General features: G+C 42.2%; 1 protein-coding gene across 1 annotated transcript in view; it reads right to left on the bottom strand.

Moving 5' to 3' along the window:
- The window catches only part of LOC145394490 (uncharacterized), a 442,434-nt gene that overhangs the window by 50,447 nt on the left and 374,286 nt on the right, over positions 1-17,701 (bottom strand). Inside the window, exons 15-17 of the mRNA XM_080268339.1 lie at positions 3,460-3,653; positions 3,132-3,316; positions 2,308-2,435 (exon numbers count right to left, since the gene is read on the bottom strand). Coding sequence (XP_080124465.1) covers positions 2,308-2,435; positions 3,132-3,316; positions 3,460-3,653 — 507 coding nt within the window. The remainder of the gene's footprint in view (positions 1-2,307; positions 2,436-3,131; positions 3,317-3,459; positions 3,654-17,701) is intronic.

Raw genomic sequence — 17,701 nt, 5'->3', positions numbered from 1 at the left:
TCAGTGTTAGTGACAGGGCAGAGTCAGGCAAGAATGAAGATATTCTATTTTAAGATCAATAAGTCAAGGGTTAACGTCAATGGACCAAGTCAAATATGCCTTCCTTAGACCATTTATAAGGTGCAGGTGTTGTACTCTCTGAGTGCTCATTGTTATTAACCCTGTCACCACTGAATATAGAACGTCATCCCATGTGACTGTTAACCTTCCCCCTGGCTGCAGTCTTCTCATTAATTCAGGAGTAAGCCTTAACGGGACACAGAATTTGCTGGTTTACCTGTTACTCCATTTTGCTTATATTTTACTAAATCTCATAACATGATCTTCTGCAGGAGGGCTTAGTGCATAAGTCGTCATGCTTTTGTTGTTTTTGTTGATGGACAGTGTGAAGAGAGCGCTGGATGCGAGAGGGATGTCTGTTGATCAAGGAAGAGTGGCTGTGCGTGACAGAAATAAATGGAGAGAAATTGTGAATGAATAAGTGATGACGCAGCCCTGAGGGGATATTCTCCCGCATTTGGTCTGATCAGCTAGTCAGGTCAGGTGCGGGTAAGGGGATGGGTCTGTTATGATGTGGCAGGGGTAAACCAGTTCTGCTGTCGGGCCCTGCTGTGGATGTCACTGCTTGCATTGCGCAGTTGACCCTTGTGCGGTGTGATGCGGTGAGGATCTGTCCGTTCTCCCCTTTGGGGCTAAGATGCGAATGAATGTGTTTGAATGGATGAGTAAATGGAGAGTGAGTCGTCCTGTCTCGGCTACCTCCCTTTCCTTGGGGGAAGCAGCCTAGGTATATAGATAGATAGATAGATAGCATAACCCAAGTCTGCCTGACCAAGTAGACTCGTCAACCAGAGGTAAGCAACAGCCCTTTTGGGTTCGTCACACAGATTCTCTATCCTGTCGATGCTGTGTCTGCGTCTTAGTGTGGTATGTGATGTACAGTGCTCCATTATGTGTTATATTGTGTGGGTCCATTCCAGAAGCGGGGTATGTGTAGTCTTTATTTCCACCTAACCTGAATCGAAGCTGGTAACTGAAGAGGATTACAGTAGGTGATGTCCTATTGTAAATCTAACTAGTTGTACTCGACCAGGTCTAATTTAGGATACCTCCGTTTTTGGTGAATTCCGAAAGGAGGGGCTTGCAACATAGTGTTCGTACTGAGTTGTTGTATCGTCCTGCTCGGGGACTAATTATGTAGCTGTGTCGTCAATGATAGTGTTGTAATGCAAGATGGTGAGATGTTGTTGAAGAGGGTCTGGTAATGTCTGTGTGTGTTTGTTTTACATGTCTGGCTATGCTGTGTGGCCCTGTTATATAATGACATGGATACCGTGTGTCAGCGTAGGCTGCTGCGTAGAAGTGTGTGCATCTCATATCAAAGTGTTTTCTAAGAAGAACTTTAGTTTCAGAGTAAGTGTGCTGTGGGAGTGGTTTTAGTGTACCCAGTAACGATGCGTGGGACATTGTTCTGCATGGTTTACATGGTGCTGCAGTGGGTGTTAAATAGGATGAGTGCCCATGCCGGGGAGGCAATCAGTTTACCTGATCAGTGATCAAATAAGCAGATTGCAGGGCAAAGATAAATGTCATACCGACTGAAAGAAATATAAAAACTTACAGCAGAATACATAGAATAAAACTGACATTGTTATTCTTGTAGTAGTAGTTTCTTGTTTATAAATACTGACTTTTTGACCCTGTTATCACTGCTTTTAGTAATATAAAACGCAAAAGGTTTCCAGAGGAAATATGGGTCATCTACAGGAATCACTTGTTGGATTCTTCACAACTGACTTAGTGCCATCAGGCTCCTTCCTCTTGGCAGAAAAAAAAAATACTGTACTACATCTTGTTTTCATTAAATTTTACCGTAAATCTAGTAATGCAGTTGCATTCACGTTAATTCTCTACATGGACTTCCTGCCTTTATTAATATGATTCAGCATTCATATTAAATGTATAAGAACATAAACATTTGAATAGGAATTTCTAAGTCATTCAGCTTTATTCGCTTTATATCAGTTAGTTTTGGTTAGATAAAATATTTGAAAGTGCATTTCAGTTTGTGTCCATTTGTATAACGTGAAATTATTTAGTCAGTGTAACAGTAGAGCTATGGAGAAAAGAATCTGTACATATCTCCTGATGAAGCCTGGGGCTAAAATGACACCTCGCCCTGCCAACCACCCTTCCTCCAGGGGAAAGACGTCTGCACCCGGCTAATTAATTATTATCACCTCACAAATCCAGCCACCAGTCATCTCACGACATCGCCCTACCAACCAACTCATTGCCTCCACTAACCTTCAGGGCGGCCAAATCTATTCAACAGCGTGAGCCGTCTGTAGCGCTCTCGCATCTCCTCACTTCCGCTTGCCGCCATTGGTGTGTCAATTGCTCCAGGTAGCACACAGTTTACACGTATGGCTTTGCTGAAATGGTAAGAAGTTTCAGAAACTTACACTTTAGTATGGATGAATTATCTATCTATCTATCTATCTATCTATCTATATCTATATATCTATATATATATATATATATATATATATATATATATATATATATATATATACATACATACAGTATATATTGATATACTGTATATATTTTTCATCTATCTATCTATCTATATACCTAGGCTGCTTCCCCCAAGGAAAGGGAGGTAGCCGAGACAGGACGACACACTCTCCATTTACTCATCCATTCAAACACATTCATTCGCATCTTAGCCCCAAAGGGGAGAACGGACAGATCCTCACCGCATCACACCGCACAAGGGTCAACTGCGCAATGCAAGCAGTGACATCCACAGCAGGGCCCGACAGCAGAACTGGTTTACCCCTGCCACATCATAACAGACCCATCCCCTTACCCGCACCTGACCTGACTAGCTGATCAGACCAAATGCGGGAGAATATCCCCTCAGGGCTGCGTCATCACTTATTCATTCACAATTTCTCTCCATTTATTTCTGTCACGCACAGCCACTCTTCCTTGCTCAACAGACATCCCTCTCTCATCCAGCGCTCTCTTCATATATGAGGAAAATAATTACAACCTTTAAAGCAAATACTGTGCATGGAAACCATGATCAGCTCATTGTCTGCATGGATATATGGTTTAGCTACCTCGCCAGTTCCGCAGCACACGTCTTGGTGAGTGAAATAACTCCTCCTTTACTGGCACTATATCCAATCGAACTGCTAAAGCCAGTTTTCCCAGCAATACTTGCAATATTCACTATTGCTCCCTTGGAATCTTTTCCATTTTCCAGCAGTGATCTTGTGAATGCCTGGGTTACCAAGAAAATTCCCTGCAGAGATCAGGATGATAATTATATTAGATTCATTGTTGCCTATTTATCAGTATTAATTTCATTATAGTTTTGCCATATTCTGTTACTTTTTACGTCATGTACTTTTATTCACTAAAATGGTTAACACTCTTGGAACTGACCGTCAGGTTGACATCAATAATCTTATGCCAGGTGTCATCATCAGTCTCTAAGAGGGGAGCGATGATGAGCACACCGGCACAGTTGACTAACAGTGAGGGTGGGGCGCCACACTGGTCCTGGGCTGACTTCACTGCGGCCTCCACACTCCTCCTGTCTCTCACGTCCATGGCCAGAGCCACGTGCTGCTGCCCACCTACCGGAGACAGGGAAATAGTGCATATGTTCTTTATTACGATATATTACAAGATGTTTTGTAAACAACAACAAAATCCCGCTTACCAGAAAATTCTCAGGTGCAAATAGCAATGAAAACAAATGTTTTGTGAACGTCAAACTAGAAAATAAAGGATATTTGAGCTGTGAGAAATACAAATATTTGATTCCAATTAAGAAGTTAAATGGATATCACCTGAACGGACCTAAATGGAAAGTTTGAATGGTTTACCTCAGGACTGGAAGAATGGGGCACAATAAGCATTTCAATAGATTGCTTAGTGTCAAATACATGAGGCAAAATGTCAACCTTCTCCTTCGGGTAGTAGGTAACTGTACCATCCTACTTTACATGTGGAGGTGTGGACGTGCCAACATCAATGAAAGAAGAAATGATCGTGCTCCATCACCTGTGAGACTGAATGGCTATCCTGAAATGCATTTCTAATATTCTGATCCAGGTATCGAGAGAGAGAGAGAGAGAGAGAGAGAGAGACTTATCTACATATTCTGAGTACTCCTTTGGCCATGTAGAAACAGCACAGTAATAAAAATAAAAAAAATGTCGAGTCAGCTTAGTAAATATCGTCAGCCAGTTCGCTGCACAAAACAACACGTGCAATATAATAATGACGTATAAAAAGAGAATGAAACAAATGCATTTCAGTGTTTGTGTTTCTTAGTTTGTATTTGTTTTTCCCATCCAGTCTTCAGTACAGTTATTGCGCTCTCGCCTGCTGCCACAGATTCTCTCTCTCTCTCTCTCTCTCTCTCTCTCTGTATAGCCTACATATATTTGTGTGTGCATATATATATATATATATATATATATATATATATATATATATATATATGTGTGTGTGTGTGTGTGTGTGTGTGTGTGTGTGTGTACATATATATACTCGAATATACTTGCAGGGATATCCGGCGTTCCCTCTCCTCCTTATTAATCTTCCTCCTCTCTCTCTCTCTCTCTCTCGTTCCCCATGCTTATTTATCTGACTCTTACTACTCTACCCCCCTCCGTCAAACCATCGGTCTTCTTGGTCTTAAAACCTTCCTTGGGTCAGAAGACCAAAGAGACGAACTCTCCCGTCCCATTTGTTCTAGTTCAATCTTTCTTTCTGATCCAGAAAGACCATGTACTATTGCGGCCAGGAGTTGTTGGCCACCCTCGTCCAGGCAACCCGTCCATGTGGCAGCGTCCCATTCACGAACACAGAAGTTGCCTTCCATGTTTTTCTGTCGAAAAATATTCCTTTAGCTTTGGGCTTGTACTAATGGATAAAGCAATAGTAGTATTTATTTTGAAGGTTTGATTCTGATAGCACGAATATATCATACTGATTAATGAATAACTTGTTTGTCGTATAGAGCCAAGCATGTGACAGAAATCTGGGTCCACTCCACGACTTCCTGTAGGTTTGAACCAGCGAACACAGAGTGAACAAGTTCGAAGCATTCATTTGTGAACAGGAGAGAGAGAGAGAGAGAGAGAGAGAGAGAGAGAGAGAGAGAGAGAGAGAGAGAGAGAGAGCGTAGTGGGTGCCTGTGAATTTTAGAATAATGAGGTGGAGAAATGAGGTGCTCAACACAGTTAAACAGGGATTATATCCTTTCGTTTCGGTTGGCTTTCTATGCCTAAATGACTAAATGAAGGTAAATTATGATATGTAATAACTGGATGATGAAGTGGTAGTAAGGTCTGGCTAATGGTTGTTTGGTCCAAGGTGTGTAGTGTTAAGCCTAATTCCAGGCAATGGTCGCTGATAAAAGTTGGATATTGTAAGTCCCACTTATTGTAAATATCTCCATGTATGTTTACAGTACGTGTATGCCCCTATGGACCTATTTTCACCCCCTGAATATTTTTATCAATGGACATTTTCAGCACTCGGACCAAAATCCCCCATGGACCAATTTTCCTTAATGATTTTTTTTTTTTTTCAAAGATGGCTACTTTTCTACGTAAACCTATTTTCCCATGAACTAATTTTCCCTGTTGATGTATTTTCTCCCAACTGACCAATTTTTCCATCGACCTTGAATCTTTCCATGGAGGCAGGTTTCCTACATGGAGGTATACCCATGGACATATTTTTCACAATGAACCTATTTTCCCCATAAACCTGTTATCCGACGTGGTTATATCACCCACTGATGCGTGCAGTTGACACACAGACCTCTTAACCAGCAGACGTATTGCACTATGGACCTGTTGTAACCCACTGGGGGAGGCGGTGGCTCAATCGGTAGAGAGGTGGCCTGCAGTCCTAACGGACCCAGGTTCGAATCCCGGCTGGAGCAGGGAACAGTTTAAGGATTTGAATTTCATTGCATCAGGCTTTACTGATATACCAGAAGACCAGCCGACATGTCGTAAAAATACCCCCGCTAATACCAATACACCAGTCCTGTATGAGACAGCCCTAGCATGTATTCAATATGGACGGTGGGTGTTAGCGCCGAAGTGGTGACATGTAGAGGTGTATGGTATGTAGGAGGACTGCTGGGTCTTGATAGCAGGTTGTGAAGCCTGTGCCCAGAGTCGGACACACACACACAAATATATATATATATATATATATATATATATATATATATATATATATATATATATATATATATATATACACCTACTTAAGCATGATTCCAGAATAATATCCCCTGTGGACCGATTTTCCACACATTGATCTATTCCCAGCTCGGACATATTCACTCAAGTGACCTAATCCTAGAGGCCTGTTTTCCCACAATCCGTCCATCACCAACACATCCACCCATCAACGCACATACCCACAGCCTTACTCAGAATAGTATGTCCCAACAATAGGACGACAAAAAACCGTCTTTTGCCTTGTCCTGCAGGTAGCCCCACCACCCACCACACTTAATGCACGAACCCCACTCCACCCCACTTAACCAGCCCAACAACCTTTTCCCTCCCTCTCGCCCACCCACTCCAGCTAATCCGCCTGTGGAACCACCACCTTACACTAACCAATCCACCCACTCAGTCACCAACCTACCAACCCGCATACCATGCTCCACAAGTCGGATGACTCGCAGTTCCACACACACACACACACACACACACACACACACACACACACACACACACACACACAGAGGAGGGGTGGATTTCCTTACACGAAAGATGAGTCTCACCGCTTAACTCTGTCTGTTGAAAATAGTACTCTTTACAGGGAGGTGGCCAGGCCGTAGATAATGGGCTTCATTCCGGCTACATACACATGATGTAATGCGATACGAGTAAATAACGTGCTAGTGCTAAACAGGGAATTTTTCATTTGGCTGATGACGATGGAGTTTATATATCCCAGGATAACGTCTCGTTGGACAAAATGAAATATGGCTTTTATTCTGGGTAACGCCAGGTGACTTTGTCAAATTATTTGGCAGGCCGCGTAACTTCTGTTAAATGCCATATTTTCGCTTTTTTTTTTTCTCTGGTGGTTGGCACCTGGAGATTTCTGGCAAACTTGTATTTTTCTCATTAGCTGAATATCCCTCTCTGGACAGAGAGGCTAATTACTTTCTTAAGCACAGCATTTTGTTAAACCAACAGCATTTATCTCCTAATTCATTATTCCTCCGATAGCAGCCCTTAAAAAAAAAAAAAAAAAAAAAAAAAAGACCGTTTATCACAAAGCAAGGCAAGTTCTAGTGACTGAAGGAAGAAATATTCACACTGTGGCCTGTTCTCAGTGGAGCACAGGAATCCAAGGTTTCTCATCCCTTGCATTTCCCTGCGCCGGTCTGCCTTCACCTCATTTCTCCAAAAGTCACCGGCGCTCACCATACTCTCTCTCTCTCTCTCTCTCTCTCTCTCTCTCTCTCTCTCTCTCTCTCTCTCTCTCTCTCTCTCGATAACAAATGAATGTTTCGAACTTGTTCACACTTCGTGTTCGCTGATTCAAACCTACAGTACAGGAAGTCGTGGAGTGAAATCCAAGAAACATATTCAAGTCACTTGCTTGGTATTGTATGAGAAAAAATAGTTACTAAATAATTAATGTGATATATTCGTGTTATCAGAGTCAAACCTTCAAAGTAAATATTACTATTGCTTTATCCATTAGTACAAGCCCAAAGCTGAACGGATATTTTTCGACAGAAATGCATGGAAGGCAACTTCTGTGTTCGTGAATGGGACGCGCCACATAGACTGGATGGCTGGACTAGGGTGGCTAGCAACTCCTGGCCGCAATAGTACCTCTCGTGCTTTTGAGGAGGGATTATAACAGGTCCAGGAATTTTCTATTACAGCTTTCACAGACTATCGCACAGTATTTGTGCATAGTTGTTTACTATCACCGGTGACCTATAAATGACCTCCGACCGGTGACCTCAAATGACCTCGGAGTCCTCACATAGCCTATGTCCGAACTGGAGGTCATGTGAATCTCCATACCAAAAATTGGGCTGCAGGGTACCCAGCGTTGCCCGGGCCAAAAAGGCAAAAACTCAACTGATGGCCTCAAATAACTCAGATCTGATTTTTGACCCTCGCAAAACCTTCCTTGGTTCATGTGGATTCCAAATATGTTATATTTGGTACGTGGTTCGGAGCTGAAGGCTGCTGCTGAAAAGTTCGCCAGGCTTCATGACGCCCTAGACTTCAAGGCATCCAAGGGTTGGCTCTTTGCATTTAAGTTACGGCATGGTCTTACCAACCGTAAGTCTCATGGTGAAGCTTTGGATGCTAACGAGGATGGAGTTGACAAGTTTCAGCACAAGGTGAAGGGCTTGATCGACAGAGAGGGCCTCACTTTCGGTCAAGTCTACAACGCTGACGAAACTGGTTTATTCTATCTGTCTTTGCCAACGAACACTCTAGCCGAGGAGATGGCCACAAGCTCTCCAAGCAACGGATATCTGCTTTGTGTTGTGCCAATGCTAACGGCATGCACCGGCTTAAGCCTGTTGTTGTTGGCCGTGCAAAGCAGCCTCGGTGTCTTTGTGGGGTGATGGATGTCCTTCCTGTCGTCTGGTACCATTCTTTGAAGGCATGGTTCACAGCCCAGATCTTCAAAGACTGGTTCCACCGCCATTTCGTCAAGGAGGTCATACATTACCAGACGGAGAAACTGGGAATCCCACGCGACCAGGTAAAGGCCCTCCTTCTCCTCGACAATGCACCTGCCCACCCGTGCGACAAAGACTTGGTGGCTGAGAATGGCCGCATTAGGTGCATGTTTCTGCCACCTAATACTAGTGCTCTCATCCAACCAATGGACCAAGGAGTGACCGTGGCAACGAAGTGCCTATACCGCCGGAAGTTCCTGGACGAGGTGATGGTTGTTCTCGAGGATGGGGACGAGCGCAGGGAGGGACGGGACATGCGAGGCCAGCGGACTTTGGAAAACCTTTGCCACTACAACATCAAGTCTGCAATCTACAACTGGGCCAGTGCATGGAGGGAAATCCCTGTCAAGACTCTAGAAAATGGTTGGTCTCTTCTGCTTCTCGGAACGCATGCGGAGTACGATTTCCTAGGTTTCGACGTGGATGACTTCCATGTACGTCTACGTACGCATGGCGACAATGTTGATGTGGACAAAGTGCGTGAGTGGTTGGATGATGAGGGCGATCCTGGGTATCAGACCCTGTCTGATATCGAGATCGCATCTTCAGTTGCAGGTGTCAGTACCCAGCTTGAAGATTCTGACAAGGACGGCGACGATGATGCGTACTCCTCTCAGCATGACACAACTCCAGCCATCCCCAAGCTGAGCACACTCTGGGAACACCTAGAGTTCTTTCTGGGCTACCTGGAACACCCGGACTGCGACAGGGAGATGGGGCCCTTGGGACTTGTGGAGGAAGTCCGTGCTTTCAGGCAGCACATCATAAATCGTCAGAATCGTCATTCCTTGCGTCAATCAACGATTGACAGCTTTTTCAGGCCCGTGACCCCCTCTGTGCCCAGTCCTGGCTCCACTCCGTTGCCTTTCCAAGACAGGCCCTCATGCTCCGAGCCACAGCCCAGCACATCAGCCACGGTGGAGTCACCGCTCGACGTGAGTTTGCGTCTGTCTTCAGAGTCGTCTGCAGTGGGTATGCCATCACCACGACCCAGCGACGCACCCCTAGGTCGCCTCCCTGTGCTACTCTGACAGTGATTAGATGCCAAGAACTTCTCCACTAGACCACACGGGAATTTACAGTGTTGTGCAGTGAAAAAAACAGTGCATTGTGTTAAGGATTTAGAGTTGTGAGTGAAAAGACAAAACTTTAATAGACTGTAACTGAAACATAAATTGAGTGTTTTTGGTTTAGAAAATGGTTTTAAGAGTGGAAAGACTTAAAGTGCAGAGTCCAACACTTATTTCATTGAGGTACAATGGAGCGCAAGTAAGACAAGAGTGCGCACTGTGAAAAGAATGGACTTCTGAGTGCGAATGACTAAGTTCAGTGCAAGACTTCATGAAGTGTGTACTGTAAGTGCTTCAGGAAATCCTTCTTACTGTCAGAGTCTGAGAGGAGGTGGTTATTCATCAAGATGGCCATGGACTTGCTGTAAGTAGGCAGAATGTTTCATACTGTACTCTACTGTATTTTCCATACTATGCTTACCTCAAACACCTCATTTCACTGTTTTATGTCCCTTATTGGTGTGAATATGCTGTCTTAGGTGCTATGCATGTGCAGTAGGGAGGTGTTTTTCTGAGTTAGGCTAGGTTAGGGTCCATAACTACCAGTCCAGGAGCCAGGGACTTGTAAGTACACAGAATGTTTAACCCCCCCCCCATCCCGACGTTTTCTGGGCAGTGGTACGCCCCAGTCCCGACATTTTTGGACCTTTATTTTTTTTGGCTCAAACATCCGCTTTTGGTGAGAAACATCGAAAATTCATAGAGAAATTGCTCACCTGAGGTTTAAAATACTCGATCTAGGTAGGAGTACCTTTTTACCTTACAGGGTTTTCTATCAGGCTGGCTGGAAAAAAAACGAGTTCTATGGGAGGATAACTATTCCACACCACTCATAATCAATCATTTCCTGTGGCACCCTCGGGGATGCATAGGGCCTCGATGAACTCACACCACCACATCCTATCTTGTGCTAACTCCTCAAGATCTCCCAAACACTCATCTCCAGCTTCCCGTCTCATTGTCCTCACCCACGTCTCTTTTGGCCTTCCTCTACCTCTCCTACCAAGTGCCACCCACCCTGGTGTACCTCGTACTATTCCCTGTCTCCTATACACATGTCCTAGCCACTTCCATCGTGAGAATTTAACATATTCATCGATCGGCTGCACTCCCGTTATTTCTCTAATTCTACTATTTGGTATCCTTTCCCACCACTTAACTCCTAATATTCTTCTAAGTGCTTTATTTTCAAACACCAAGAATTTATTTTCCATAGTCACTGTGCTGTACCAAGACTCGTGTCCATAAATTAAGATACTCCTAACCATTACCTTATAAAGTTTGATTTTTGTATGCACAGAGAAATTATTATTCCAAATATTTTTAAGCATTCCCATTGCCTGATTAGCCTTCTTTAACCTTTCCTCGAATTCAAAGTTCAAAGAACCATCCTTGGCTAAGTAAGTACCTAAATATTTAAACCTATCAACTTGCTTTACAACCATACCTCCAATTACACATTCCTGTGCATTTTCCATATTCATATTGATTATTTCAGTTTTTCCACAATTAATAACCAAACCCACCTTGCGACCTTCACTCACCAAACAGTCCAACACTCTCTGCATCTCTTCTGGCCCATCACAAATCAAAACTGTATCATCTGCATAATCTAAATCCAAAAGTTTCCTGTTCTCTCCCCAAAGTATACCTGCACCGGTTTCTGTTCCAACGCGTTTCATAATGTAATCAATGACCAATATAAATAGTAAAGGCGATAGAACACCACCTTGAATTACTCCGGACTTGACTTCAAACGAATCACTCAGACAACCATCAACCATCACTTTACAAAATGTGTCCTCATGCATGTTCATAATGACCCTCACAAACTCCTCTGGTATTCCATAATGTCTCATGATCTTCCCCATAGTCTCTCTCGAAACACTATCAAAAGCCTTTTCAAAATCAACAAAACAAAGACTTAACGGTACTCTCATTTCATTAACTTGCTGCATCAAATGCCTAACTATAAAGATTTGATCATTGCAACCACGTCCCTTTCTAAAACCAGCCTGTTCATCCCTCAGAATACACTCAACCACCGGCTCCAACCTATTTAACAACACTTTACTGAAAACTTTCAAAGCTATCGGTGACAAAGAGATTCCCCTCCAATTACCACATTCACTCAGGTCTCCCTTCTTCGGAACTTTAACAATTACACCATTCTTCCAAACTGATGGTAGTAACCCCGTCACCCATATCTTATTGAATAGCTTGGTCAAGATCATTATTAATCTATCCCCCTCCACTTTAAACATTTCCGGAAATAAACCATCCTCCCCTGGTGCCTTATTATTCTTTAACTGTTTTACTGCTTTTTCCACTTCTGCAAGCCTCAACTCTCCTGTTTCTATATTTAAATCTTCCTGAGCAGACGGTATATCCTCTTCTGGTGGTATTGGTCTATTAAGAACTGTCTCAAAATGCTCTTTCCATCTATTTTTAATATCTCCATCTTTGGTCAATAAATTTCCTTCCCTGTCTCTAACTGGTATTTCCTTGCGTTTACCTGCATTACCACTCAGTTCTCTAATCGATTCATATGCTATTCTTTGACTCTGTCCATCATTTTTGTTTATTAAGATTTCAGTCTCTGCAACCTTTTCATCCACACATCTTCTTTTATCTCTCCTAGCTAACCTTCTTACTTCTGAATTCAAACTCCAGTACGCAGCTCTTGCTAATTCAATCTCTCGTTCATCAACGCATTGCATCTCACTCCTCAATTTAGCCTCACCTCTCTTTTTTATCATATCCCACGTTTCCTCTGATATCCATTTCTTTCTTCTGAATCTATGTCTCCTTCCAGTCGTACATTCAGCAGTCTCATGCAAAACTTTGTTCACATCCTCCCACATCTCATCTACACTTCTCTCCCCCTCTTCCAACGTTTCCAACACCAAAAACCTATTTCTGCATTCTAATCTGAATTCCTCCTTTTCTTCTCCTTCCCTTCTAAGCTTAACAATATCATATCTACCAACACCAGATTTTTCCTTCTTCTGATTTTTAAGTTTAAACCTTAACGGTATTTATTTATCTATTTGGTACAAATTTATATGAAGTATGAGAGTATATTGGTTTTCAAACGGTATTATAAGCATTATAAGCATTGTTTCACTCACTAACTCATCACCATTCCTGACCTTTTTTTGCCACATTACCTGATCATCATTTCTGTTTCTTCCTCTAATGTTTGTCCTCCACATTGTCATCGATTGAGGAATCACTCTGGCCCTGAATTTCGTACCGAGGCATGACATGGCTTTACTGGCCAGGTCACTGATAATAAGTGAATTGCTGAGAAAAGGGCATGCAGGGGGGGGAGGAGGTCATGCTGGGTAAGGCATTGTCCCTGCCTGGCATCTTGTAGAGGAAGGTGTCCCGTGTATACGTGCCAAAAATCACTCGCGAAAATTGAAAATTGTGCAAATTAGGGACCTTGCAATGTTTCCGCGTTAATTTACGTCTCCGGGATATGAGTGCACATCATGTGAGGAAGTGAATTCACGTCTACGGGATGGGGCGGGTTAATATTGTATGAACCTACCTCAAAAACCTCATTTTATGCTTCTTTTGCATTTATTTCAGTCTTTTATGCCCCTTATTGATGTGATTTGGGTCTTAAATAGGTGCTATACATGTCCAGAGGGAGTTGAATAGGTATTTTTTCTGAGTTAGGCTAGGTTAGGGTCCATAACTACCAGTCCAGGAGCCAGGGACTTGTAAGTATACCAGAATGTTGAATATTGTATGAACCTACCTCAAAAACCTCATTTTATGGTTGTTTTACATTTATTTCATTCTTTTATGTCCCTTATTGGTGTGATTTGGGTCTTAAATAGGTGCTATGCATGTCCAGAGGGAGTTGTATAGGTGTTTTTCTGAGTTAGGGTCCATAAGTACAAGTCCAGAAGGCTGGGGCCCAATACCCGGACATGCCTATGGCTCTATTACATCGGATATTGGAGGGATTACTATATATATATATATATATATATATATATATATATATATATACAGTATATACTGTGGTGTTGGAATCCATAATATTAAGAACTTGATGACCTGGCAACCGGCACCATGGCATATTCATGAAGCAGTTCTTGATATGGGATGTGGGGTTAACATTGTTTAACCCGCCCCATCCCGACCACTTTTCCACCATTGACTCCCCCCAATCCCGACCATTTTTTGATTTTTTTTTTTTTTTTTTTTGCTCAAACCTCCGCTTTTGGTGAGAAACATCTACAATTCATAGAGAAATCGCTCACCTGAAGTTTAAAATACTCGATACAGGTAGGAGTACCTTCTTACCTTACTGGGTTTTCTAACAGGCTGGCACCAAAGAAAACGAGTTCTATGGGAGGATAACTATTTCACACCACTCATAAACGGTATTTATTTATTTACTTGGTAGAATTTATATGTAGTACGAGAGTATATTGGTTTTCAAGCAGTAATATAGGCATTATAAGCATTGTTTCACACTAACTGATCACCATACCTGACCTTTTTTCGCCACATTACCTGATCATCATTTCTGACTGTTTCTTCCTCTAATGCTATGTAAAGTTTGTCCTCCACATTGTCATTGATTGGGGAATCACTCTGGCCCTGAATTTTGTACCGTGGCATGACATGGCTTTACTGGCCAGGTCACTGATAACAGATGAATTGCTGAGACAATGGCATGCAGGGGGGGGGGAGGAGACCATGCTGGGTAAGGCATTGTCCCTGCCTGGCATCTTGTAGAGGAAGGTTTCACGTGTATACATACCAAAAATCACTCGCAAAAATTTAAAATTGTGCAAATTAGGGACCTTGCAATTGATTCGTGTTTATGTACGTCGACGGGATTGGCAGTGTCACTACAAAACGTGTGGACATTGAAGAACGTAAATGGGACGCCGCTGGTTAAGACAGTATGTAACAGCTTTATTTATCAAACTTATTAAAACAAAAACAATAACATACATATGCCTATGAATGTATTTAATGAACTTTCATTTCCTCCGCCAAGGAGGTTACATTTTTGACAGCATTGGTTTGTTTGTTTTTCTGTTTGTCAGCAGGAGTACTCAAAGTTATGAACGGATTATGTGAAATTTTTTGGAGGGGTAGGCTATGGCCCAAGGAACAATCCATTATATGACCTAAGGAACAATCCTTTAGATTTTAGTTGTGATCCGTATCATCATCCGGATCCATAAATTTTTTCAGGGACTCTTTGCTAATGCGGGAAACTGGCAATATCTATAATTTTGCTTCTCACTCTATAACTAATTCCTATAATGCTTGCATTTCACTCTTGGAGGAGGTTCGTAATATCGGATTGTTATTGTTTAAATCAGTAGTTGACATATCTAGCCATGAGTTACTGTAGGTGGAGAGATAGTGTGGCGGAAACTTCACTCAGTTTACTCAAACTTGGTCAAATATAAGCACTGTCCCTCTTCACTGCTGAGCCGTAGAAATGCTGTAGAATGAGTTACACTGGAATATGTTGCTAGTCATGAAGTATTGCTATGGAAAGGACATGGAGACGTAACATTGTCATTTTCTGCCACTGGGCTGAATAAGGTATGTTGCAAAGTGTCCAAAATCTGGGCAGAGTTAAGGAAAATGAGCCATTGAGGACGTGTAAAGATGACCCATGAAAATAACAGACTACTGGTGTTGAACTGCCATCTTATGCCACTTCAACAGGCAGTAAGGTAAGTAAACTGATATTTATAATCATGTTATTTTCAAAGTGCCTTTAGATAAACAAAGTGATGTGGCATTGTGATATGAGAACCTTGTTTATATTAAAGTTTGTTAGCTTAAATCAGGCTGTTTTGAGAGAAAGAGAGAGAGAGAGAAAGAGAGAGAGAGAGTCATAGGTGGGGCTGAGCGGCAGGAAGTAAAGGCATTGGGAGTGTGCACATACGCCCTAAAAAGGTGACCTGCTGCCTAAGAATTTCAAACATGGTACTTTCGTCTGCATGTTATAAAAAAATTTGCAAATATTTACTGAGGAAAATTTACATCTTGTCCAACACTGGACGCACCAGGAAAACGTAAATTTACCTCTTAACCAACCTGGGCAAACTGGGGAGAATGTAAATTTGCATCTTGACCAACAGCCGACAAGCTGGGGAGGAGGTAAATTTATGTGTCAACCAGAAATGGGCTAAACAAACCTGCACCTATTGCCTGATGCTACACCCTGTAAACGGTGATCTCAACAAAGTTATCTCCAGACATATTCTCACTACTCAGGCATGACAGCTCTTCTCCCAGCACAACGCTGTCCGAAACAGTTCCCCTTTCAGACATTTTCCTTTGTACACACAAGAGCAAAAGTTCTCCGACAGGCCCAGTCAGGCATATGTTTCCAAACATAGCTCACAGAGGGCGCAGCGCTCGTCCACCAGAGTAAGGGAGAAGGGAGGAAACGGAGAGGGGGAGGGAGAGGGAGGCAACGAGACAAGTTAGGAAGAGAGCCTGTGACGATGGTAGATGACACACATTGGGTGTTTTATATTATTATTAATTATTATTATTATTATTATTATTTATAACATTAGTATAAGAAAGAAGGACTTAATCCAACGTTAGCCCGTAGAGAACGGCTGACTTTTTTTTTTATCTTTTCTAATTCTAGTTTTTTCTTGTGTGACAGAAGCACTAGTGATGTCCGAAGGCTAAAGGTTTGATCAAGTCTGGCAACCCATAAACAAAGGTTTGAATTTGACCCAGACGATCCAAGACACCGCAATATAATCCCCATCGTCTAAGGGTTAAGGAAGTAAGAAATTAATTCAATCATGTCAGGTAATGTGAAGGTAGACTGCGACGTAGAAGCACACAAACTAAGTGGCAAGGAGAGAGAGAGAGAGAGAGAGAGAGAGAGAGAGACAGACAGACAGACAGACAGACAGACAGACAGACAGACAGACAGAGAGAGAGAGAGATGGGGGGCGGGGAAGGCAAGTAGATAGCAAGTGAAACATGTAAAGGGCAGTGCCTAGTTTGGTGGTAAGTATTTGGAAATCATATAATTACATACTTCAGAACTGGGAGGGTGGAAGGCCGCAGAGTATTTTTATTGTTGATAGACATTATGTGTAACTGCCACTCCGACTGAAGGGGATTGGTTGATCACTTGCAGCATGGCAACGCCATTGGTCGCATAGAGAGGGTTTATATGTGTGTAACATCAGTAATTTAAAATGCAGCACTGTTCCTGCATTTTCATCAAAATAATTAAGGATAATTATATTTAATACCTTGTAAAGTTATGAGATCAGTGCACTAATTACCTTCTTTGATTTCTGACGTATGTAATTATACGATTCTCAAATACCACAAAACTAGGCATTGTCCTTTACACGTTTCACTTGCTAACTCCTTGTTCTCTCTCTCTCTCTCTCTCTCTCTCTCTCTCTCTCTCTCTCTCTCTCTCTCCTTGCCTCTTACTTTACGTCCTTCTACCTCGCAGTCTACCTTCACATTACCTGACATGATTAAATTAATTTCTTACTTCCTTAACCCTTAGACGATGGAAAAATTATTGTGGCGTCTTTGATCGTCTGCATCAGATTTAAACCTTTGTTTATGGCTTGCCAGACTTTATCAAACCTTTAGCCTCTGGACATCACTAGTGCTTCAGTCACACAAAAAAATCTGTATATAGTTTGGTCAGAAAAAATGCAAAAGATGTCAGCCATTTTCTAAGGACTAACGCTGGATTACATCCTTCTTTCCCATCCATAATAATAATAATAATACTCGGCATAATAATAATGATGATGATAATGATAATAATAATAATGATGATGATAATAACAACAACGTG

The sequence above is a fragment of the Coenobita brevimanus genome, chromosome 27 (assembly GCF_032717465.1).
Source record: "Coenobita brevimanus isolate Jiangsu-jjx chromosome 27, ASM3271746v2, whole genome shotgun sequence".
NCBI lineage: Eukaryota > Metazoa > Arthropoda > Malacostraca > Decapoda > Coenobitidae > Coenobita > Coenobita brevimanus.
This window is presented reverse-complemented; position numbering and strand designations above follow the sequence as displayed.